The sequence below is a fragment of the Peromyscus californicus genome, unplaced genomic scaffold (assembly GCF_007827085.1).
Source record: "Peromyscus californicus insignis strain IS unplaced genomic scaffold, ASM782708v3 Scaffold_11__1_contigs__length_118956290, whole genome shotgun sequence".
Taxonomy (NCBI): Eukaryota; Metazoa; Chordata; class Mammalia; order Rodentia; family Cricetidae; genus Peromyscus; species Peromyscus californicus.
In genome coordinates this window covers 97,542,220-97,567,277 of record NW_026294402.1, presented here as the reverse complement: position 1 = coordinate 97,567,277, position 25,058 = coordinate 97,542,220, and the positions used below count along the sequence as shown (strand labels likewise).

The 25,058-nt window shown below is 51.3% G+C and overlaps 1 protein-coding gene across 1 annotated transcript in view; it reads right to left on the bottom strand.

Moving 5' to 3' along the window:
* Positions 1–2,354: 2,354 nt before the first annotated feature.
* Slco2a1 (solute carrier organic anion transporter family member 2A1) overlaps positions 2,355–25,058 on the bottom strand; it is an 83,284-nt gene continuing 60,580 nt past the window's right edge. Inside the window, exons 4-14 of the mRNA XM_052718506.1 lie at positions 22,272–22,499; positions 21,178–21,276; positions 20,190–20,326; positions 18,128–18,203; positions 17,440–17,604; positions 16,187–16,376; positions 14,372–14,537; positions 12,006–12,169; positions 7,870–7,934; positions 5,369–5,492; positions 2,355–4,354 (exon numbers count right to left, since the gene is read on the bottom strand). Of these exons, the coding sequence (XP_052574466.1) occupies positions 4,234–4,354; positions 5,369–5,492; positions 7,870–7,934; positions 12,006–12,169; positions 14,372–14,537; positions 16,187–16,376; positions 17,440–17,604; positions 18,128–18,203; positions 20,190–20,326; positions 21,178–21,276; positions 22,272–22,499 (1,535 nt within the window). The 3' untranslated portion in view covers positions 2,355–4,233. The remainder of the gene's footprint in view (positions 4,355–5,368; positions 5,493–7,869; positions 7,935–12,005; positions 12,170–14,371; positions 14,538–16,186; positions 16,377–17,439; positions 17,605–18,127; positions 18,204–20,189; positions 20,327–21,177; positions 21,277–22,271; positions 22,500–25,058) is intronic.

Below are 25,058 nucleotides of genomic sequence, written 5' to 3'. Positions count from 1 at the left end.
ATGGGCTTTGTGCAAACAAGAGATAAATGTGTGTTGTGTCATGTGACTGGGACTAGTGAGGCTCGTGGAAGCCTAGCCAAGTCTATTCTGAGTGAGTTGAGGAGTTCGTGAAATGAGCACATTGCTTGGCAAGCTGTAATGATCTATGCACATTTTATTATTGCTATCAAAGTGTAGCAGGTGTCTAGGGAGCAAAGACTTTAGCAAGGTAGAGAGCCCTGTGTCCTGTGGCCACAGTACAGGGCTGGGAATGGGTGTGGAGACTGATAAATGGGCAGGGCTTGTCACGAGAGAAAGGCTTTCTCTCATTAATGATTTGCCAAGGGCTTGCCCGGAACCTGTTTACATATTTAATCACTGATGAAAGGTTAACGAATCTGGCCCTCTTGGCAGGGAATGGACATTTTTTCCTCCAATGTTTGGTTCCTGTGGCTGGGAAAGATGAGATTTTTCTCCTGGATTTACAGATTCCCCACCCCAACCTCTCTCTCTTACACACACACACACACACACACACACACACACACACACACACACACACACACACACACACACACACACAGTATTTTACTATCGAGCTGACACTGATTCAGGACCCAGCTTAGCCACATCTCTCCATCTTTGAGAGTGCTGAAGCAAATACAACATGGCTTTGTTTCTTAAGTGAGAACTGTGATAACCAGTTACCAGATGCTAGTGTCCCCAAAAGGTCTGTCTGTGTGCCTCATTCTCACAGCTCTGCTTCTCAGAGTTCTGTCCTTCATGTCTGTTCGTTACCGTGTGGTGCCCACAGGGCTCACCGGGTCTTGTCTCATGAGTAGTTATAATGTTCTTAGAATACTTGAACAGACAGTGGGCAAATGAAAGTTACCTGGGTCTCCCAACCTCTACCACCCAACTTATATGGCCCCTAAGAGATATCTCCACTTCCCTCTCACAAGTCAGTGGACTTTAGTGGGAAAAGAGGGGGACTTTTCACTCCCTAAGGCTCCCCAAAACTTCAGGATACTCAGAAGGAGAGAGGGGGTTGGGGCAGCTAGAAAGAACTGGACAGCTTGATGAGTTATTTGTGTGATGTGGACCTTGCTGGCTGCTTCTTTGACTTTAGAGATCTCTCGATCTCTCTCTGTCTCTGTCTCTCTCTGTCTCCTTCTCTCTCTCTCTCTCTCTCTCTCTCTCTCTCTCTCTCTCTCTCTCTCTTAGATTTTTCAAGACAGGGTCTCACTATGTAGACTTGGCTGTCCTGGAACTCACTATGTAGAGCAGACTGGTCTTGAACTCACAGAAATCCATCTGCCTCTCAAGTGCTGGAATTAAAGGTGTGGTCTACCATGCCCAGCTAAGATTCTTCATTATCAAATAGAACTCTGGCTAAAATTCTTCATTTTCAAATAGAACCCCAAGACTAGTGTGGCCTTCATCACGAACTATGGTGAGGATCCTGCCGGAAGGCTTTGAACCAAAGGCTACTTGATAGAGATTCCCCTCTCTTCTTCTAAGAGTCAGAAGATGGGCAGAAAATCCCTGCAGACCCTTAACTTCCTGGTCCCTTGGATCCTCCCTTGTGAGGCTGGATGGTGCATCTTCCAGTGAGGTGGCAGGGAAAGTTATAGCTGTGGTTGTGCCCAGGAAGGGGACCCTGGCCTTGATTCAGACTCTACGGGGCTTCTAGGCTTCATGGAGAAACAAGAAGGACCAAAGACCTACTATGGCCTTCTTAAATGGAAAGGCATCTTTGGTGGTTAATGCTGATGGTCAGTTTGACCAGACTTGGCTCTAACTCACCACATAGGATTTGAGGGCTACCTCCACCTGCCTGGAAAGTGGACTTTCTGGATCCCTTTTACAGTCATAGACATGGGCTCACTTTGTGTAGGGTGTTTTGGAATTTTAACAGTAATCTTGAGCATGATACAATTGAAGTGTGTGACACTTTGCTCTCTAATTGAAAAGAAAGTGAGATCCTTATAGCCCCTCTGGCATTTGAGGTGCAAGATTTGCTAGATAATAGTAAATGAGCGACTATGGCTATGGTATTCATGGATATAGTTGTTTATGACCAGCCCCACTTCTGGATATGAACTCAAGGGCAATGACTGGCCTCCCAAGAGCTCATTCTCATGGGTCTTCGACATTGGCCTGCAAGGAAAGCAAGCCAAGGACCCACACAACCGCAAGCAATACCTGGGGTCTATTCAGCACCAGGCAGATGACTTGAGAGTGATATGGACTCTAGTGCCCTTGACTACAGACCTCTAAGGTTGAAGCATGGGTATTTCCTTTGTCTAGAAGGTACAGATTCTGTCTGCTCTCTGCTAGGCACATGACAGCACAAATTAACGACCAACTTATACTCGTAACAAAATTATAATATATTAATAGCAATATAATAGAATAAAGGCTTGTGGGGCCAACCAATCTTTCAGAACCTGAAGGTTGGCATTCATTGTTCGTGAGGTTGGCTGAAGGCCATGCCTTCACAATTTGGTTAAACTGCAGTGAGTAAGCCCAGGGTTAGTTGCAGAGGATCATGTTCCAAGCAGGACCATTGCACATGCTGAAACTGGCCCATGAGGTTGTGTGGAGCCTCCTCCCAAGTAAGATCTGTGGAAAGAAGCCGGGTGGCTTCAGAAAGAGCGCTGTCAGTAACAATGGCTTCCACCAAGACTTCAGTGTCACAGCAGCTTGGCCACACTGACATATAAGACATTTCTGGAAGGCACTTAAATGCCACAGAGGACAATGACAATTGTCTAGCTGCTTCAGGGACATGGTGAGCTGGTTTTCCATCTCACACAGGGTCAGGTGCATAGTCAGTCAGGTGGAGCCCTAAATGGCATGGGTGGTCATGTCATGATCTTCTCTGCCAATCTTTGGGTACCTGATATGCTTGGCAAGTGTGTGAGGGTGTCCCTGCTGACCACCTAGTGCTCTCTGGGAGGAGGTCCTAGTCTGAATGGAGGTCAGATTTACAGGGGTGCTCTCAGAGAACCGTGTAGTATTACGACCGAGCACCATCTCAGACTCCAATAAACAGAATCACTGGTAAAAAGCCTTCCTTCCTGAGCTTCTGCCTTTGCCCCTCTGTGGCATAGCAGTGGTGGCCCCCAGCCCAGGCCCACAGAAGATGCCCACCTCCACCCGGACGCAATGAGAGGCTGAGAAAATGCCAATGAATACAATGTGTTTGCAAGCAAGCCAACCTGGCTGCTTTCTTTGTGGGCTGCAGCTTGCCATCAGGCACAGTGACAGGTGACATCCACTCGGCTCCATCCCTTGCTCTGGCTGCATCTCAGATGGCCTCCCTTTACTCCTCTGCACATGGGCTGAAGTCCAGACAGTGAAGTCCATGTGCGGCTGCTCTTCTGGTTCCAGGTAATGGTAGGGAGGGCCTCTCATGTCTGAATGGGAAGGGTCTGGTCTCCATGGGGACGGTGGGAGACTAGGCCCTCCTTAGGTCTTCTTGTGGCTTTCTCAGTTTGAAATGCAACCCCAGAAAGGCAGAGAGAAGCATATGCTGCTAGGAGAGTAGAGAGGCCTCAGGTTCATAGGAACAGTGTGGGGATGACCTGGCCTCTGGCTCTTTAGTTCCTTCTCTGATACCAGGGTGTAGGTTATAGAGGTCTGTACTTCCCTAAATGGTGGCTTCCAAATCAGCCTAGAGGGCAGAAAGTGAGAAAACAAAGGGAACCAGCCCATCCTGGGCTCCGCGCTAGGCTGACTCCAGATGAAAAGCAGCCATAGCCAGCTCCTGGTTAAGAAATCAACCACCTCCTTCTCTCTCACTCTGCCTCTCAACAGGGTGTGGAGTCAGAGGAGAGCTGGGCTGCCTGCCGTGCAAGGCACGGCCCCCTAGTCTCACTCTTCTTAAGTATTCCTGAGAGGCTGGTGAGAGCAGGGGATGCCTCATGGGCATCTTGTTGGAGGACCCGGTGCTGAGGAGAGCCTGCCTATGTGGGGGACCCCTTCCAAGGGGTTTGGGAAACTGGACCCTCTAGATCAGTGCTCATCCAGCTCCGTACACCTCAAGAACCATGGGGGAGACTTTAGGAGGAGGGGGCAGTTGAGACAAAGGGTGAATGGGACTATCTTTCTATAAAAAAAAAAAGAAGATAGGGAGGGAGGAAGAAAGGAAGAAAGAAAAGGAAAGGGCGTGTTAACATTAGCTAATAGAGGCAGGTGTGGAGGGATGGGATCCAGTCTCTGAGACAGGGCAACAGCCCTGACTGTGGGTCAGATGAGGCCTGAGGCGTTCTCTTGCAGGCTGTATTCCCTATTCTTCTTCACTCTCCAGCTGATGAAGAAGAGCAGCAGTGTGCCCAGGGCCTTGTAGCCCACCTGCAGGCCCAGGTACCTAGGAGGCAGGAAGAGACAGGAGTGGTGAGGCAGGAGGGCTCGTCAGCCCATGTCCCCAGACCAAGGCCAGCAGGAGGATGGACGTTGTTTTCACAGTGGCCTAGGAGCTGTGAAGGCCATCACTCAGCTAACAAGCTGTCACCTCCCAGGTGGGGGTCACTTTGGACATACATACAACACTAGTGATTTTCTGCTCTCCAGTGATACCACTGAGGGTCAGAGGTGACAGTGCTGTCCCAGTTGTGTCCAGAGGGTCTGCATCTTTCTGCTGCCCCTCTGCTGGCCTTCTCTGCCAGCCCTCAATATTTCTAGCCCTTGCACAGCCCCTTCAAGCCCACCTTCTCCACCAAATCGAGGCAACGGGAGAGATGGCTGGATTTGGTTCACTGGTGTAGGACAGTGCTCTGGAGTGCTGGGCTGGATTTGGCTCACTGGTGTAGGACAGTGCTCTGGAGTGCTGGGCTGGATTTGGTTCACTGGTGTAGGACAGTGCTCTGGAGTGCTGGGCTGGATTCGGCTCACTGGTATAAGGCAGTGCTCTGGGGTGCTGGGCTGGATTTGGCTCACTGGCATAGGTTAGACCCTTTCCTAGGACTTCTGCTGGGTGCCGTGCTATGGTTCCCCTCTCTCTGAACAGTGGAGATTGTGTGGTATCTTCTCACATTCATAATCTCTCTCTCAGCCTTAAGGCACCCCTTTACCCTTGATGAACTTTTTCTGCTGCTATGGCTCATGAGGGACAGAACCTCGGGGGACACCTCAATGCAGACCCGGTGTTTCCTTAGCTGAATGGTTCCTTACAGGTCTCCAGATGCCTGCCACGGTGGCCTCTGCTCTCTGTCCACAGCAGAGCTTGCAGAGACGTCCCTCCTATCTTGTCCCTTAGAGGCCTGACAGCCACCACCACGGCCACGAGGCAAATGCCTGTTTGGGTTCTTGTTTGTTTGTTTTGTTTGTCTGCTGGGACCACAGGCCTAATCTCTTAGACACCCGTGTGCGTAGGAGCCCTCACCTGTTTCGGAGAGCGTCATTGTCATAATATGAACAGGCCCCTCGTCTCCCTGAGCATAGATAGTTCCACCGGATACAGGAGGAGTCGATGATGAGACCATACAGGGCTGGAGATGGCAGCCAGGCTGGCAACAATGGGAAAGAGAATTCAGAGTGTCTGGGTCACATGGAGCTGCAGCCTGAGATGCCCGGGTCCCCCACACCAATGGCCCGGGTCACACATCTGAGGCCAACTCTGCCTCGCCCTCGGAATCACAGTGACTTGGGAAAGCAGGAAACTGTCAGTGAAGCTTGAATTCCCTTTCACCAGAAGGCTTAGGAGATAAAGGGGAATCCTTTCAGGGCTGAGTGAATCACAGGGTCACCCTGATGTCAGCTCACACACACCACACAGTTTAGTTCTCATGCTCAAGGTTGGCCCCAAGTAGAGAGTCCATCTGGAGAGTACTAATGTCCCCAACTCCTCACACGGCCTCCAGGTGGCTTCATCACGATGAAGAACAAGTGAGCAAGAGAAGCCAGGGATGCACTGGACCCCACTTCACTGAAGTTCAAATCCCGTGTTCTTCTCCCGCTCCAAACTGCCCCTCTGGATTAGACAACACCCCTTGGAGACCCTGGACACCCCAGTTGCTCAGAACCTAGACCTGAGTTGTAATGTCTACGTAGTCCAGCAGGCACAATGCTTTACTGGGTGCTGAATATTCTAGATGCCCGCTACCCAATCCCACCATGCTCCTTGTTGTTATCTAAGTTCCGGGCAGCCAGTGGGTCAGGGTGGACTTGTCCAGGACTGACACTGGGGATGGGCCATCCCCTACTCAGAAACATGGGGCTGAAAACACCCGACTGTCTACACCCAGTGAGTTGTTGTTTCTGGAAGCTCTGTGGCCCTACCCATAAGTAAGAAACATCTAGAAGCGGCCTCTCAGCCCCTGGTCACTTTCCAGTTTCCAAGTGAAATGTAGCTAGAAACCGACCCTAGTGACATTCCTAACTAGAAACCGAACCTAGTGACATTCCTAACTAGAAACCGACCCTAGTGACATTCCTAACTAGCAGTCAAGGCGAGTTTTCAACCACATCTCCGTGGGTAACTGCAAACCTGCTGGAGTTTATAAATAGCCATCTTTTCATCTACCCCAGAGTGGAGCTGTGTTCTTGAGCAGTGAGTGGAATTCCTCAGGCCTGAGCTTCCTAACCGTGGTCCCACGCTGAGTTATCTGAGCTCAGGTGGAAGAGCAAAAGCAGCAGGTGCTTGGAGCAGAGGGAGGAGAGGCCATTCTCCAGTCACACAGAGAAGCAGGGCAGGAGGTCAGCGGGAAGGAATGCCGGTCTCTTCCCAGCCAGGGCGTTAGAATAAGTCATAAATGGGTTAGAGGTGCTAAACTATAAAGGAGTAGAAGGAGCTGTGCTGACAAACCAGTTTCTGCCCAGACAAGATGCCCTGCGTCCCCTGTGTGGCCCAGGAAAGTGACAGTCATCATTTAGAGAGTTAAGAAGGATCTTTGGAACTTAGAGGGACTTCATCAGAGGACAAAGGGCTTGAGGCCAAGAAACTCCATTGAAACGCTGGCTCAGACCCTGCACAGGCTCCTGCCCAGCTGACGGCAGAAGGGAGGAGAGCACCTGCCGGAAGGATGATGGATGTGACCTGCACCTCTGCTTAATAATGCAGAGCAGGCTTCACGTGGTTTCAGTGGTTAAGGCAGGAAGGTGCTCACTGCTAGTAACTGAAGAGTCCTTCTGGCTGGAATCTTCAAATCCCCATCCCTGTAATTCTTAGTACAAAGATCCTCTGTTGAATTTAGTCTCTTTACTTTCGTTCACCCACCATAGCAAGGCCTTTATATTAGTGCCTCGTGTTCAGTCTAATGCACACATGTGTTAAGGGTAGGAAGGCTGGGAAAGCATCTGCAATGTGTCCCCTCACCCCACAGTCCCTATACTCAGGGAAAGCCAGGTGCCTCCTGCTCCCACGGGAGTTCTTCCTCCCTCCGTGGGTCACGTGCATGCGTGTATGCACAGCTTTAGGGGTGAGATGGAGAGCTCCAGGCTACTTGAAGACAGACAGGGTTCATAGGCAGAGGATCCCCTGACAGAACAGACATTTGCTGAACCATGACAGAGGAGAGAAGTCTGGAAAATGGGAAGAAAGCCAGGGCTCAGTTCAGAAGCTGGGTAGGAATGCAAGGTTTTGTTTCCTAGGGCAGATTCTTGGAGAAAGTTTAAAAATACCTGCTTTTAACTCTGTATTCAGTATTTTCAGCTATGCCCTTTTCTTTTCTTTTTCTTACATAATTTAGTTTGGCTCAAATGCCGTAGACGGAATTTATCCCTCCCGATCTCAAGCAATTAGGCAAACTGCCCCGTCAGGGTTTGATACTTGCTATTGGTTGTACACAGCTCCCTAGACAGCTGACTTGAGGCGGGGTATCTCCCAACCCTGCCCTGCCCCCCATAGCCTTGGCTAATCCAGAAGGAAAGGTCTTAGTTACCTACCCAGCAAGCGCATCAACAAGAACTGTACCCCAATGGCAAATGACTTTTCATCCTGGTTCACCACGCTGAAAAGGAAAACAGGAAATCAACACTGGGAGGCCTCTGGGCTGCTCCATCACCTGGAGGGGGTGGAGCGTGGGGAGTAGACAGACTCAGAGCAGGTCGGAACCAGTCCTCCTGCAGTCTGATCAGGCACGCTGATGGACGGTGAGATTCACCTGGCTAAAAAGCTCCTATGACACACGTGGTTCTCACAGCACCATCGCTGGATCAGAGGTATCACCTAGGCTAACTAGTATTCAAAACACAGATTCCCAGCCTGACATTTATCAAAGACACACAATATTCCAGGAGTGTTGGATGCAAACTTGGGTTTGAGAACCAATGGTCTGTATTATTTTCAGGGCTGCCCAGAGACTGCTTGGAGAGCAGGCAAGCAGAGAAACAGTAGAAAGGAATTTCTGGCCTGATGCTTAGACAGCAGGCCTGAACAGCACCCACAGAGTGTCTTGTACCAGGAAAAGAGGGCCCTGGGCTCTCAGCTTCTGTGCAGGTCTGAAAAAAATTCCTTGCCCTGGGCCAGCTTTGTGAGGTGTGACTTGAGCAGCTGCAGAGGATGCCACCCTCAGAAAGGCCCAGTTTTGATTTATGTATGACTTGGAATTCTTAATGATTCACAAGTCAAAGGCTTTACATTGTCATTTGCACCCGATCCTGTGGATTTTGCTCGGGTTTTGCCTCCTACCCTTCCTCCTTCAAGGGAGAGAAGGTAAGGTCAGGTAAAGAGGTTCAGTTCTCCCTGGAGAGCTCCCACCTCATCTGGAGAGTGGAAATGGGGGGCGGTGGGCCTCTCACACATGGGGTGAGGAGCCCAGAATACCAGTCGGCACACCTGCTGGGTGACCAGACTCTGACTTCTCCCTGCTTTTGGCACACATACTCCTGGGTAGGTGACTGTCATTTGGAAAAGAATTCAGAGCTGAGGGGACAGTGAGGATGAGGACTCCATGGTGACCTCCAGACCATTGCCCATTGTTTTGCAACTGCTGCCAAAGTCAGCCAGCAAAAGAGAGACATCCCCAGAGAGATGGCCCAGTGAAGGGATGCTCTTTGGGGTACAGGTGGGAGAAAGAGGCACCATCTGGGATCTCCCAGCAGGCAGTGCCTGGAATCCTGACTGAACGGATGGTCTTTCCCTCTGTATCTACAGCTTCCCTTCAAAGGCCCAATCCATAGCGGATGCCTAGTCTTCATTGCCCACTTATGGATCTGGAATCAGCTGGGACACAGACCCCTCGGTATATCCATGAGGATGTATCCAGAGAGGTTTGATTACGTTGGGAGGACCTACCCTGAATGTTCATGGTACCATTTAATAGTCTGGGGTCCTGGGCTGAATGGAAAGGAGAAGGTGAGTTTTGCATCAGTATTCATCTTTCTGCTTCTGACTATGGTTACAATGTGACCACCAGTGGACTTCTGCTCCTACCCCACGGCTAGAACCTCTCTTGTCATCCTGCCTCACCTGCCGTGATGGACCGTACCCTTGGACTGTGAGCCACAGTAAGACCATCCCTGCTTAAGCTGCGTTTGTCAGGCACTTTGTCCCAGCAACAAGACAAATAATCGGTACCCTGCCCCCTTGTCTTTGTCCCTCACCGGGCAGGCTGACTTCTTTGTGTTTTAACTTAGTAAGATTCAGGCACCAGGTTTGGCTATTGACGGAGCTCATAGGCCCCTTCTAAAGGCTCCCCCATCTATCCCTGAGGTAAGCCTGGGTTTCTGACCACTCTTTCTACATTGTCAGCTCACCTCTGCTCCCAGGCTGTAATCTCGGGCCTGATGTGGACCAGGACTAATGACTAACACTTGGGGCATTTGTCAGGTTACAGCAAAAGCTAGCACCCGTGCAAGAAGGGCATCCCACTGGAGCACCTCGGGTGCCATCTTTTCTCCCAGGGGGATGAATCTTTAAACCACTGGGGTCCTGGAGCCTTCTCTCTCTTTGCTCTAGACTGACCAGCCTTGGGAGGGTTGACCGGATGCTGGTCTCCACAACTCAGGGAGGTGGTTTGATAGAGTTTGAGTTCCCTATGGGAATCCCTTACCCTGCTCTCTCCTCTTCAGGGCTCATGCAGGTTTAGGTCTGGGTCAGAAGGTAGACCAGGGCCTGCCTAACCCAGCAGGGAAGAAGGGAGCTCCACCGATATGCCTTGGGTAGACAGGGTCAGTCCTTGGGGTGCACAGGATGGGGAGCAGGAAGGAAGAAGGTGACAAGATTTGGGGGGAGGCATCATGCTGTCAGCTCTGAGCATTCATACCCATTCTTCCTGAGATCATACAGTCCTGACCGCTGCTGCCTTTGGGCCATTTCTCTGGGCTGTGGTTGCAGGGAATAGCCTGGAGGCATGAGCTGGAGCTTGCTCGTGGCTCACTGTATTAGCAGTGGCTCTCTCAAGCTCAGTGTTCCCGTGCTGGAATGAGAGCCTGCTGCCCACAAAGCACACAAGTGGATCTGTGCGTCCATTCCGAAGGATCTGGAGGATATGGATAATCAACACAACTTCAGGGGATACGCTGCTTGCTGCTGTATTGATAGCTTTTGTCTTTAACACAGGAATTTCTTATCTTCTGCCAGCGTCCTAGAAATAGTGAGAGTAACAGGAGCTTGGCAGCTTGTGGGCTAACCTGACAGAGAGCTGACTTGGATAGGGTAAAATTCCGGCAGCTGCTTTATTCTCCCCTGGGAGCTCGAACCCACGGCTTTGCACGTGCTAAGCAAGCACTCTGTCACTAAATTACATTCTTGGCATAGCATCTGGTTCTGGGGGAAATAGGTCTTAACCAATATGGAGAACACCACTCCCCACCTCCTTCTTGAGGTCGGGTAGTGTTTCTCAACCTTCCTAATGCTGCCACCCTTGAATACAGTTCCTCATGTTGTGGTGACCCCCAACCATAACATTATTTTCATTGCTACTTCATAACTGTAATTTTGCTACTGTTATGAATCATAATGTCAATGCCCGTGTTTTCCTATGGTCTCAGGTGACCCCTGTGAAAGGGTCGGTCAACTCCCAACGGGCCTCGACCCACAGGTTGAGAACCACTGGGGTAGAATCTCATGTCACTTGGGCCGGTCTCTAATTTACAATGTAGGCAAAGATGACCTTGAACTCCTGATCCTCCTGCTTCCACCCTCAAAGTTTATAGGAGACATCACCACACCCAGCAGCGTACCTTCTGTTTACAAAGCAATTGACCCTGTAAGGCTGACACTAATGCGTGGAGGAGGGGACCACAAACTTCCCTCCCTAATCTAGGAAACTGAGGCTCCGGGGGTCAGGCAACACCCAAGGACACTCAGGGAGTGAGGATGAAGAGACTTTGAAGATGACAGGGAGTTTCCAGGATCAAGTTTCTCCTTCTCTGCTTTCCAAGTAAGCAGATGGGGACTCGGGAGGGAGTACAGGGGGGCAAGCAGGAGGTGGGTGGGCAGGCGGACTCTTGAGTGAGATATATTTTCTTTATATGAGGCAAAGGAGAAGCACTCTCTATAAAAGCCTGAGAGGTGCTCAAGTGTCAGCTGCAACTAGACACCTCCCTTGTCCCCACCCTGGTCAGCATGTTCCTTCGAACCTGTGCACTAGGTCTCCAGCCTCCTGCAATATTCTCATTTTCAGCCTTTCCCACAGCTTTCGCTTCAATTTGCTTCTGGAACTTTCCTCGGTTTCCAACTTACTGTTTGTGCATCGGCTGATTCCTCCTCTTACTCCTCAGTTCCTTTAAGATTGAAAAGCAAGTGACTCTGTACGCCCAGCCTGTCTTTAACCTGAGGCTCAGCCTTTTGCCAGTTCTGCCATCCTGGGCTGTGATTTAATTTCCCAGGAACAGAATGGAAGTAACAACAGGACCTGTGTCTCACGGGTGCTGGGGGCCTGAGCGGGGGGGGGCCACCTTACAAGGAGCTCCTCCTGGAACCAGGAACCCCTGCCGTTAGTGCACTCCGAGGTCCTGTGTTGCTGTTGAGACCCCCAGGGCCAGGAGAGGGAGGAGAGACTGTAAGTGGGAGACAGGATGTAACATCAAAGGGAGGGTGGGGGAGCATCAGTCAGAGGCTCGGAGGCGCCACTCACCGAAGAACCATCATGTAGAGCGGGTTGTGGGAGACGCAGGCGATGAGCGCCACAAAGGAGATGAGGAAGGTGGACGCGAGCAGGAAGTGTGCACAGGACACAGGGCACGACCCTGTCTTTGCTGATGCAGATCCTCCGACCACACAGCTGCAGTTCAAATAGCTCTTGAGGAAGAACAGGAGGCGGGTATGTCAGGACTACACCTCCACACGTTTCACACATCCACATAGGTTCTTGCCACAGACTCCCACCAGTCTGAACCCCTTTGCCCACCAGTCCCCAGGGAAGGAGGGGAAGCCTGGATTCGAAGACAGGAAGGCCAGATGAGGGTTTTAGAGTATCCCGTGGGGTGCCACCTCTGCCACTGCTTGGGCATTTGAAACCATCTTCGCCAAGAGTCCAGCATGGGCTAAACTCTGCAGCCTCCTCTACAATCTAGATGCCCAAGATCCCAGCCACCAGGCAAAGTACCCTCAGCGAGGAGCCTGGAGCCTGGGAGAGCTCTCCTCTGGGCCCAGCCAGCTGTGGTGGTCGTGCAAGTTGTTACAGGAGAAGATGTATGCAGGGAGCCGAGGAAACAAGGATGGAGTCGTATAAACCCTCTGTAGCACTTCCCACTGAGGAGGCGTCCTTTGGCCTAAGAGGGGACCCCAGAGGAGGCCCCTGCCTTGTCATAATTCCATATGGCTCAATACCGTTGTGCATCTCATTGGTGGCCACTGCTCATCTGGTCATCTTTATCTTCCCCCTTCCAGTGGCTGATGGGCCAGCCTATGATGATGGCGGTGTCGGAGCTGTAACGGAGCTATGTGAACTAGTGCGCTGGGATGCTTCCCGCTGTCAGACATGGGGCCTAGGCTCCCGCTCTGCTTTGGCTCTCAAGCTCAGAAGTTTATAATACACAATATTGCTGTTCCCTCCCTCAGTCTGGATTTTAAACCATCAAGACTTTCCCCCCCTTATAATTTATTATTTTTTCCTTGCTATCATGGTAATGGATTTTATCTTGATATACTTGTGCTGTTATTGGAAGCTTGTCAAGATTATTTCTGGAAGTAGATGAGTCAGAGGTAAGTACATAAAGATAAGAAAACCACAGAAGCCACTACTCTTGCAGTTGGAAGGTAAATTAAGGGACCATCTTGTCTCAGCTCCTCACCCTTCTCTGCTTGAGAGCCACGTGCCTCTGTCCACAGAGGCTGCTGGGGAAAGCAGCCTTGTCCTGTCTCCTTGGAAGAGGTGGTAAGTAGAAGCTAGCCTGGCCTGTAGCCTCCGCACAAGTGCGTTCTTCCTATTGGGGCATCCTGTGGTAATGGCGTAGACTTCCCATTGCTCTCGCTGGGGGAAGAAGATCATCTACCCCCTGAGCCTGGCTTGCCCAGCCCTGCTCAGCCCTGGGCCTGCCTGGCCCTGGCCCCCACCCTGCCTTCCCTCTGCTCCTGTGGTGCCCTCAACGCCTGGGCTTTGCACTTGCTCTTCTGTGACCTGCAGTGGGCTTCAGGTTTCCATAGGCTGCCTCTGCTCTTGCTCAGGTGTAAGTCATCTTAAGAAGTCCCCCAGGTTCTCTCTGTGCTGCTCAGTGTCTTCCCCTTGCACCCCAGCATTTATCTTGTGCATTTATTGGACGGAATGTAAACTGTGAGAACGGGCCTTGGTGTCCTAGGGCCACCAGCTCATCCTCAGCATGGTGACTGCACTCAGGGTGCGCTGTGTGTTGACTAACAGACAGATGACCGGAGGAGTCATTTGCCGTTGGCTGAACCTAGAAGGCCCAGGGCCACTGTCCTCACAGCATGAGGCCCCTGTAGGTTGCCCAAGAAGGAGACCCACGGCCTTGAACACCAGGTGAGGCAGAGCTTTGGCAGCTAATTCCAGATTTGCTCTTAAATAGCTTTGTGACTTCAGGCTGGCTCTATGGCACCCCTGGGAGCTGAGGGGTTGAAGCAAAGGTCCTCGACCGCTGCTCCCAGCACTGACCTTTCAGGTCCACGTCACAGGGTCTCTCTGCTCCAAGCCCATGTGACCCTGTAACATGGCCTGAACCCAGAACCCAGAAGTACCCCCCGCCCCCCGGGGAGCCATCAGTATCAGTCACAAGTCTCCACTGAGGGCAAACACTAGGACTTGTTTCCATTGTTTCGACAAATCCCCAAGAATGAACTTGTTGGTCACGGGCCAATCTTTAATTGACTTTGGGCTGCAGGCATCTGGTCATGACCCTGGGGCAGGGATGGTCGAGAGAGGGTGGAGGAGGCTAGGATGCTGATGTTGAGTTCCAGAGCCAAGGGACAGTTTTGGAGGTTACACACACACCGAGCCCCCAAACTCCACATGGCTGTCTGCCCCCGTGACTCCCTCGTCCTTACCGGTTGCTTGGAAGCTGCCGAGCTCATGTTGATGCTGCTGCAGCCCGCGTGGCAAGGGGAGAGGTACTCGACTCCATTGTCTCCGCAGACTGGGTGGAAGACGGAATCCGGGCACAAGCAATCCCTGCGGCAGGCAGGAGGCTGCGGATGTATAGAACTTGATGTACTGCCAGCGAAACAGGAAGCGAGGAGTCAAACAAAGCAAGACCATGAAACAGCCCTACACTCCAGCCCAGCACGAGTTCCTGGCCTGGCTGATGTGCCTGCCTGTCTCTGTTTGTCTTGGGCCAGTGCCACCCAAGGATCTGAACTGAGGCCCATGGGAGCTGGTTGCGAATCTGACGCTGTTTGGAAATCATGGCTCTCTCCATTTATCCTGACACTTGGAGCCCAAAGCCACCAATTACTCAGTTGGGAAGGTCTAGCCAGCAAACCCCAATGCCACTGTCAGAGTCAAAATGACCAACGGATTGAGATGCCGATGAAAGAAATGGTGACTGCCACGGTAATGTCATCAGTGGTACTTGTCTTCTGTCATCTTCCAGCTAGGTTCTGGCTAAAGGCTGGGACCTTTGGAGGCATCTGAGCTTCTCATTGGCTGCTCATCTCTTGAGTCAATATGGACTTGCTGATCTGGGTCTCCCTATTCCCCTCCCCATCCTGGCCAGAACGTCATCTAAGTGGATTTCAATGGCTGATCTTACTGATCTTCCTTGGAGAAGTTGTGACAGACCACAGCTGAGTAGTGCATTGATGAAACTGTGCTAGTGACTGTTAGTGTTTATGTGTTTATGAGACATCACGATGGAGGGGGCTCTTCATGTACAGTCGCCTCAGTATACCTAGAACCAATTATGCTTCTTATGCGGATGAGAACGCTATAGCTTAGGCAATGTTCCCATGGCAACAAGGAACATCATACCTAGAACTCAAGCAGACAGCAGAGCTGGGACCAAACTCCCAGTGAAAGCCACCCAAAGGCCCCAAAGCTTTCAGGTTTCTCTGGATCCACAGCCAGCCTGCAGAACAGCAGTGAGTTCCCCGTGCTAAGCAACATTCTCTTGCTTTGTTACCCCTCCCCTCCCTCACCTGTCAAATACAGAGATCATCTCAAACTATTCTTTTGGCTTTTGCCTGATGCGACTGCTGTATTTGGAGATGTACCTCTCTGTGACAAAGATAATATACAGGGGCTAAAAGGTTCTGAGTCTCCAAATCTTGCAAACTCCTTGGACTGAGTCCTAAAGAAAGGGTTGCAAGGTGTTCACTGGAGCCAGGGGTGAGGGGGTGGGGGAGGGGTTGGGGGAGGGCATGTTCCTTGCTCACAGGGTTGTACCGCCCTTTCTGAAGATGAAGCTTGACTCTAAAGGTATGTTTCACGCTGCTTTATACGAACAGACGGGCACTTTGACCTGCCCTTTGCCTTCCCGGCCCCACTTCCATTGCGCATCTCAAAACTTTTCCAAGTCTTCTCTCGTTTCTTCGACAGCTCAGTAAGGCTCTGATTCTAGCTGGCCCAGAGATGGCACTAACCACAGCTCGTTTCCTGGTTCCTAGGGCTCAGGCTCATTCAGAAACTAAACCGATCAGTTTCTGATGCTTCTTACAAAACAGAACCTTCACCCTGACTGCCGGCTGGTCTGGTCTCCTAATGGAACAAACTTTTTGAGACCTGATTTTCTGTGTTATCGTGTGAGAGATCAGAGCCAGGTGAACAGGGCAGAGGAGGTAAAAGAGGCAGAGAAGGAAGACTACCCGGTAGCTGGATTCAAGCTGTGGTTCCAAGGGGTGTCTCTGCATCCCTTAGTTCATTACCTGGGGGGGTAGACCTCAGCCACAGCTGGGGTGGAGCATCCCATAAAGAAGAGAGGGGCGCAGAGGATCATGGAGATGGTCATGATGGTGGCAGCCACTCGGGGGATGGTTTGCAGAGAGAAAACGAAACGTTTCATGAGGATTCCTCCAAACAGCATCCCCAAGGCCGCAGCAGGAAGGTTTACAGCACCTAGGTGAGAAGGAGAAGGGCTGGATGCACAGCTTGGGAGCCTCTCGAACTGTACCACCAGCAAGTGTGGCTTCATGAAGGAGCATTGGGTATACTCCATTATACCGGACTCCTGAGTATTATTACTATTGAGTGTTGGCTGGGTACATCCTGAGAATTCACTAGAGGGTTGGCTTGCATGATCAAAGAATAAAGAAGCAGTCAACTTCTGATACTTATAATCCCAGCCCTTGGGAAGTGGAGGCAGGAGGATCAGGAGTTCAAGGCCATTCTCACCCACTTAGAGAGTTTGGGATGAGCCTGGGCTACTCTAGGCCTTGTCTCAAAGAAACAACGTTGAAAACAAGATGAGAACAAGAAGGATAAGGAAGTAGCTCATTCTTGGGTGGCAACCCCTGGTCTGAGACTGAAGAGGAGAGAAATGATGTCATAGCCAAAGCCTACACCACAGTGCCGTGAGTGCAGGGAGCCATCCTCACATCTCACGTCAAATCTACGTGTGTGGTCAAGTTCACCTATGGACTGGGCCCAGGCATTCACCTCGGCACTTGGTGGAACCTCTGTGGGTGGTTCTTAGCACCTACTTGAAGAACCACCCATAGGTTCTGGGTTCATTAATCTGGGTGGGGGCGAGCACCCGACATTGCCATTGTGTAAAGGAGCCTCGCATGTCAGGGGGCCGAGACTCAAGTTCCTGGAGAAGGAAACCCCTTAAGAGGTGTTTTGTATGTCTCAAGCTCCATGTTCCCTCTCTCCTCTGTTGTCCCTGATAAGGTCATTTGGGAGGCTATCAGATTCCCACCCTCTTGATGGGAAGGAAAACAGCCCCCAGTCTCCACCCACTCCTGAATGGAAGAATAGGAGCCTCCGAAACCTGCCAAAAACACTCTAGATTGCCAACCAGGAAAAATGTCCTTAAAATTCTTTCTCTTGGGCAAGCCTCCTGTCTCCTGTCTGTATCCGGTCTGGCCCCGGGTTATCCCTGGATGGATTGTACGGTACCCAGCTCCTCCCCAGGGGAGTACCACCCAGGCCTTGCGGCGGGCGGCACCCTCTGACACACCGATGAGGAAGTTGGCATAGGCTGCTGAGGCCCCATACTGCTTCTCCAGGAATTTGTTGAGGAATGTAGAGAGGCCGGCGATGACAGAGGAGAAGGTACACTGAGTCAGGACCACCAGGATGAAGAGTGGGTTCATCAGCAGCCTCAGGAAGATGCGGGGGAACCCTGCAGGTAGATGACTGTCAGGGAACAGGCCTTGGTAAGAGCATCCCAAGCTTCCTAGAGCCTTGCCAGTACCCTGACTCATCCCTTAGGCAAGCTTCCTCTCACCCTCAGGGCAGCCTTAGAGACGTCCAGACTCGCAGTGGTCAGCCCAGGGGCACACAGTCCTGGGATTCCCACTCACTACGCTTGGGGTCTAACTAAGATGCTGCTGGTGGTAGGTAAGGAGAAACAGGGCTCGCACTGGGAAAGGTCTCTTCCCCACAACTACCACCTTTACAAGAAGTGAAAAGGAGAGAGTGGAAGTGGGGGCTTGGCGTGGTGACTAGCTCTGCCCGAACTAGGGTCTACTGGTCCCTGAAAGGAACCAGTCACCAGGATCATTGGCAGAAGCCCTCTGGAGTGAGGGGGCACCTGAGAGGCGAGGCAGTCACAGATCTTGTTGTTTCTGGTCGCCCTTTACCCTGAACCTGGCCTCCTGCCACCCGGAACCAGCCCACCCCTGGCTGCTGCGGCCGTCAGTTACGTTTAATGAAATCCAACAGGGAGCCTCTGGACTTGTCTTCCTCCATCTTCATCGTTTCATCTGCGATAACAGACGTCTGAAGGCAGCAAACACGGTGATGTTAATGGCCCGTCCCCGAGCCCTTGACTTTCCGGACTCAGTGGCTAAGGATCACATGCACGTATGGGAGGGCACCTTAAGGATGCACTCTTGAAGCAAACACCACCTGTGTTTTAATGAGCCTGGTGCCTTGGCTGGAGACCAGAGTTAATCCGTGCCAATGCCTCCCACAGTACCTATGGGCATGTTATTTCATCTGACTTTCCCATGACTGATGCCAAAAGCATCATCCTGGATCCTACCCCTTGTCTATATGTCATGACTACACTGTGTTCCATATGCAGATTCCTGGGGTGACTGCTTCTAGGATAACAGGGTTCTCCAATGTCTGCTCTTTTCAGCTCTCCCTTTCTGTGTCCTCCCTAGGGTCCCTGCTTTCTCCTCAGTCCAAAGGTGAGTCCTACTCCAGGCTCTGTCCTAACCATTACCCATGCCTTCTGGACATATTACCTCAGTCCCCTTGCCAGTCTCTAAAGCCAGCAGCTCCAGACAGAGGCCCCAGCCCTCTCTGAGCCACTGCGTAGACACAGGCCTGGGCTTTGCCGTTAGCATTCTTTGGTGTTCCCATTAACTGAGCACCTGTTCAACTCTGGGCAACATGCCCATCATTCCCCATGCATTACCTCCTTCCTCACAACTTCCTTCCCAGGCAGATTCTCTAATTACACCCCCCCCGAGAACTTTACGAGAGAGGAAGCTTAGAAATAAAGCAACTTGTCTAAGATCATTCAGCTAGTTTATGAGTGGAAGTCTTCAAACTCAGATCTGTCCAACTGAGCCTATCAAAATATGCAATAACCTTTAAAATGCTTCCCTGGGATAAGCTCCAGGCCTCTACTCACGCCCGCTTTTGCACAGTGGGGCCCATTTCTGTCTCCAATCCCGGACACAAAGCATGAGCTCCAACCCCATTCACAGCCAAGTCTTTGCACCCCCCCCCCCAGGAACAATCAGCCTGCCCTTTGCCCCATCTCTCTGGGGGCCATTGTCCTGGCCCTCAGCTGGATTTTCCATCTTTCTCTTGAGCCTCTCAGACCTCTAACTTCCATTCCCTCATGAACCCCAACCTCAGCCAACCGCCATATTGTCACTAGGTGTCCGGGGAGTCACCACGGTGTCTGGAACTCACAGGAGAAAATGTTAAGCATTTCAGCCCCATATAAAGGGCCTACTCAGCCTCTTTTTTGTTGCTTCCCATTCTCAACTTCCTAGATCCTTTCCCCAGCAGATACAACCCTGCCTAGAATGTGCTGCACCCAGCCAGACTCCCCTTCTCAGCCAGGCTTTCTGGTTCAAACCTTAGGAAGCTCTATTAAATGTAGAAGTCAACTGTGCCTCACCACTGGCTCAGCTTGTGTGTGTGTGTGTGTGTGTGTGTGTGTGTGTGTGTGTGTGTGTGTGTGTCCACGTGGAAGCCAGAGAACCACCTTGGATGTCATCCTTCAGGCATCATCCATCTTGATTTTGTCTTTTGAAGAGAAGGTCTCTAAGTGGCCTGGAGCTCCCCGTGCAGGCTGACTGGTAAGCCCCAGGGAATCCTCCCATTTCTCTGCTTCCTTAGCATTGGGATTGCAATTGCACAGCACCATGCTTGGCTTTTTTAGAAAGCGAGGCTGTGGGGATAAAGCTGGGGTCTTCATGTTTGCATGGCAAGCATGTTATGGACTGAGTCATCTCCCTTACCACCCCCCAGGCCCCCTGTTCCTTGTTACTGTTTCATAACTCTTTACCCCAGCTTAGGTGAACTCAGAGGTTTCCAACGTCTGGTCTCTGAGATGACAGCTTGATAAGAGGACACTGAGGGGTACCTCCTCTCCGTCTCTAAGGAGCCCTGTGTCCTGAGACTTGTCATTATTTCACTCAGTTTTCTGAAGCCGCCGCAGCTTCCCAACTGTTTATTTTCAACCTGGGTCCTTGGCTTAAGCTTCTATACCGACAGAGTCCTGGGCTCCGGGAAACTTACCTCTGCTCCTCTGGGCATTGCGCGAGGGAAGAAAAAAAAAGGCAGAGAAGTAACAACTAAGAAGCCTGAAGAAATGAGCAGGCCCAGCCACCAGGCTCCGATCCATCGGGGGTCTCCTGGGCTCAAGTTCACTGTAGCTGAAAAGAAACCAAAGGATGAAAATGTCTGTTGGTTGAATGCATGGTGTCTTCTGACTAGAAAGGGACAGTCAGTTCAAGGGGGTGTTTCACTGGCTTTCTTCCCATAATGGTGACAAGACACTCCATGACGTAGGGCCCTGGTCACCACACTCCCTCTCCAGACCTTTCTGGTCTTCCCAGAGCACCCAGGCCACTGCACAGAAAGCCAAACACTAGGAAACTCCCAGACTCCATCCCCTCTCACAGTGTTTCTTCCCTAGCTGTTGGCAGGAATAATGGTGAAATGACCTGGTCTCCAAGGGCTGACATGGTTCATGCACGTTACCTCCATCATCCTACTGTCTCCTCTAGCATGCCTGTGGGGTAAGAGTTATGCACATCTGACTTCTCTAACCAATCAGGAAACCAAATCCCTTGTCCATTAGTCAATTTCAAACCTGTCTTCCTGGTACCCTAACCTGCACTCCTAACCACTGGGCTCCATTACACCCTACTTTTGAGGATCCCTAAGAAGGGCAGGCCCATAATTCTCAGGAGCCCAAGGATATGGGTATCAACAAGGTGGTTGCCTGGCCTCCAAAAGACAAATGTTCCCCTGAAAATCTGCACTGCACTCCATCTAGAAGCCTCCACTGTGTTCTTTGACATCAAACATGGACACGGAATCTTTCTTTTCTGGAAGAAAGTAGCAGAATGGTTTCTAGTTACTCAGTGACAGGCACCCCTGGGCATTGTCCTACATGGGACAGGAGCTCCATTGCTGATCTCTTTAGTCAGCCAAGAGGGAGGAGCTAAATCAGAAGCACCAGTAAAAGGGTAATAAAAGCGAGTGTCCTCTGCATACCCACCAGTGTCCACTCTGCCAAAGTCCACAAAGATCCTCAGCATGACTGAGCCCAGCAGGTACCCAAAAGCCGGTCCAAACACAGCGATAGCAAACAGGATGGCTGGAAATTGAAGCGAGGGACAAGGGGTTGAGGGGCATTGAGAATGTTCAGCAACCCTAGTCTCCCAAACCGAGGGAGACTCCTGAGGTATCACCCACTGTCCCCTGGGAATCATAAGCCCATGCCGCTGACACTTTCTGAAACCCACGCCCGTTACATCTCCCACAGATAAGGGCCAGATGCCAAGGCTGGCAGAACCGAGCCTGCTGCTCCTCTCCACCTGCCAGCGAGATCTCCTGGCCGGGAATGAACCTGCCTCCACTGTATCTTAAAAAATGCCGGTCCAGGGTGTGTTCGTGTGTGAAGCTTCCCATGCACAGTGCTGGCGGCTCTGGCGGATGAAGGAGTCGCAGACACAGTTTGTGACTTGAGGCCCCAAGAAAGCTCAATGTGGCTCTTTCCAAGAGAAGGAATCAGGCACCAGTTGGCCATCTGCTACCTACTTCACGCATGACAACCTGTCCGCAGCTCAGAGAAGTAATGCACCACCCAGCAGGAGCCTGGAGAACTGGGTGATTTGTGGAGGATCAACGGAGTGTCTAACTCATGGCCCAGAGGCCACATGGTCTCCCGGATAGTTATGAATGTGGCCCACTACAAATTATAAATTTACTTAAAACATTGTGTGTTATGTTGTTGTTGCATTTAGAGAACGCAATTGCATGGTTCTCTTGTGTGAACTTGGTAGAACACAATGTCATGTTGTGATGTCAGAGGCTCAAAACAGGGCTAAATATCAGCTCCCCAAATCCTAAAGCACATGGTACACACAAAGAATCCTGGCTCTGTCCTCCAGGTGAGAGCCTGGAGCTCTGGGTTAGCCACTTGAGGCCCATACATGTGGAAGGAAGTGGTTGGCATTCACCACGGGTCCACCGTCTTGTAGGCCACGAGGATCAGGCCCCATTTTGACCACAAGAGCTCCTGCAGGCCCCAGAAACATCAGCCCCCCCAGATCCCTACCCCTCACAACCCTCTTAAAGCTCAAGACTCACAGATATACAGAGGTGAGTTGGTGGGCTCTGCAAAGTCGTCCACATAGGAGATCCCAAATGGCTGAATGGGCACTGTCCCGATGCCGGCCAGCAGCTGAGCAATCACCATCAGTCCCCACATGCTGCTGGTCTCCTTTTGAGTATCTGGCACGGTGCTATGGCACTTACTGGGGAGCAGGTCCGGCAAATGCTTCTGACAGAGGTCGGTCTGAAGGCGGCTGTTGTTTCCTGCAATGAGCGTGCCCACTAGTCACCACTACCCTGGCCTCGGGCTTCCACCATCTGCCCTCCAATCCTGCCGTTGTCCTGTCCTCTCTCCATACCCCAGTGGAAGGGAAGGAGGGCCAGGGAATAGGAAAATAGGACATGGTCCTTGAAGAGTGTTCCTCTGCCTGACTGGCAGGAGGAACTACAGAGACTGAGGTGGGAGCCAGGTGGACCTTGGCCCCTGCAGCAGGAGCAGCTCTGCCCAGGATGGGGAAGGAGCACCCATTCCTCCTCCTCTACTGCTGCTGGCAGAGGGCTGAAAATGGTGGGTCAGTACTGCAGTCCTGGAGGAAAGCACCACCCAGCTGGAAGAAGGGATCCACAGTCAAAACCCAGAGTTCTCCTCAGCAGAAGACCATGTCACTGCCAGCCTTGGCTCTGGCTTCCCTGGGTCTTGACCCCTACTCCTTCACTTCTGAATGATCCCAGCACCACATCCCATTGAAGGACTTGCTGCCAAAGATATTCAGTGCCCTGGCCACACCTGGGCAGCTCCCCAGAATCATAGACTCTTTAATGCTTCTTGGCCTTTTGGCTAGGACCAAGTGAAGAATCACAGACTCAGAAAACAAGGGGATTTGGAGACCCTCTCATATTACAGACTGGGGAGCTAGGCTGCACCTGGAAGCCCGCCCTTCTTGGAGGGCTCCAGTCATCCCAGCATGGCCTTTGGAAGCCGTGGGTCCTGTGGCTTGGACCTTGCCAGGCTTGGAAGCTGCTTCCATGCCTCTGTTTTCAATTTGGCCCACACTAAACAATCAACATTGTCAGCTTTCCAAGGCCTTGAGGGGTTTAAGGGTTCTTTTCCAGATTCCTTTTCTTTCTGCCTCATTCTGGCCAATGGAAATCACTGACGTCACCATTCTCGCTCTGTGGGGCTTTCACTAACATTAATGGAATCAGGAATCCATTTTATTCCTACTTATGATGTTTCTAGAGGTGCAGCCCTGAGCTAGGGGGCCCTAGTGTCCCCTGGATAGGAAAAATGAGGGCCATGGACTAGATGGTAGGGCTGGGACAGGGGCTCTGCCTTCTCGGCTGCTCTTTCCCCCTGCCACCCAGGCCTCATCTGGCCTAACCCCATCATAGCCTGTTCTCAATGCTGGGGTCTGTACAAGGCCCATATGAAAACTTCCAGCAAAGGGGCTCTCTCTTTGATCACTGGGGTCTGACTCAGAGGAAACAGACGGGACCAAGGCCAAGTATTATGGGATCAAGTAGTATGTGAAGCTGTGTATGGCAGGGCTCATCTGTAATCTCAGCACTCAAGGAGCCGAGGCAGAAGATTACCAGTTTAGAGGACAACCTTGTCCACATAACATGCAACCCTCTCAGCAAACCAAAATATCACTACAACTACTAACTAATGCTCATGGGTGGTGCAGGATGTAGATGACTTTGACCCAGACAGGGGCCCATTATCTATTCAAGAATAGTTTAAAGGTCATCTGAAAGCAAATGATAATACCAGGAAGGAGGTATAAAGACTTGTGCCCTGTGCCTAACTCAGCCACTGAAGGTCCGCGCCTGGATCTGAGAAGCCACCCTCTAAATGGCAGGGTGGGTGATGCCTGCCTATTGAAAAGCACCTGCACCAAGATTCACATTCTCTTTAATCACTCAGTCATCTGGCTGGTGACCATAAGAGGGCCCTCTTCCTGCAGGTGACAGAGGGACAGACATGACCATTAAATGTCCTTCAACTTCACCATCTCTAAAAAGGCTAAAAAGGCAACCACAGTATTGCCTCACCAAACCAGAACCAGAAAGAGATATCACTTAACACCCCACAGGACGGCCATCATTAAAAGCCAGACAACAAGTATTGGTGAGGGTACAGGGACAGAGAGACCCTGGTGCATTGCTGGTGAGGCATGAGAAACAGTGCAGCCACTCTGCAAAACAGGTTCAAAAACAGAATGCCCAACGGATCCAGCAATTCCGCAATTGTCAGAATAAGTAGAAGCAGGGCCTGACGTGATCTTTAGGCTCCCATATTTATGGCACCTTTGTTGGTGAAAACCAAGAAGTAGAAACAACCTGGCAAATAAGTCAAATCTGGCACATAGTGTAGAATATTGTTCAGTCTAAAAAGGAAGTAGATTCTGATGTAAGCTAATAGTGATGAGCCTTGAGGAGACTGGGTGCTAAGTGAAAGAAGCCGGACACAAAGTGGCAGGTCCTGTCTGACTCCATTGATAGGAGACTTCTAAAGTCGTCAAATTCATAAACGCAGAGAGTGGAACGAGGTTTGCCAGGGGCTGGAGGAGAAGGCAATGAAGCCTGTCCAGTGGATCCAGATAAGAATGCTCTGGAGGTGGATGGCTGTGATGGTCGCACTTAGCACCACCATCACCTGACAGTGCTAGAATGGCGAGTTTCATGCTATGTATTTCACCACAATTGAAAAAAAAAGTTATCGACAGGCATGCACCAGGAGAGAGGGCAAAGGGTAAGGAAAGACAGGAAACGCAGAGTTTGGTGGTAGTAGTGGGGGTGGGGCTTGGAAAAGTTCCCCCA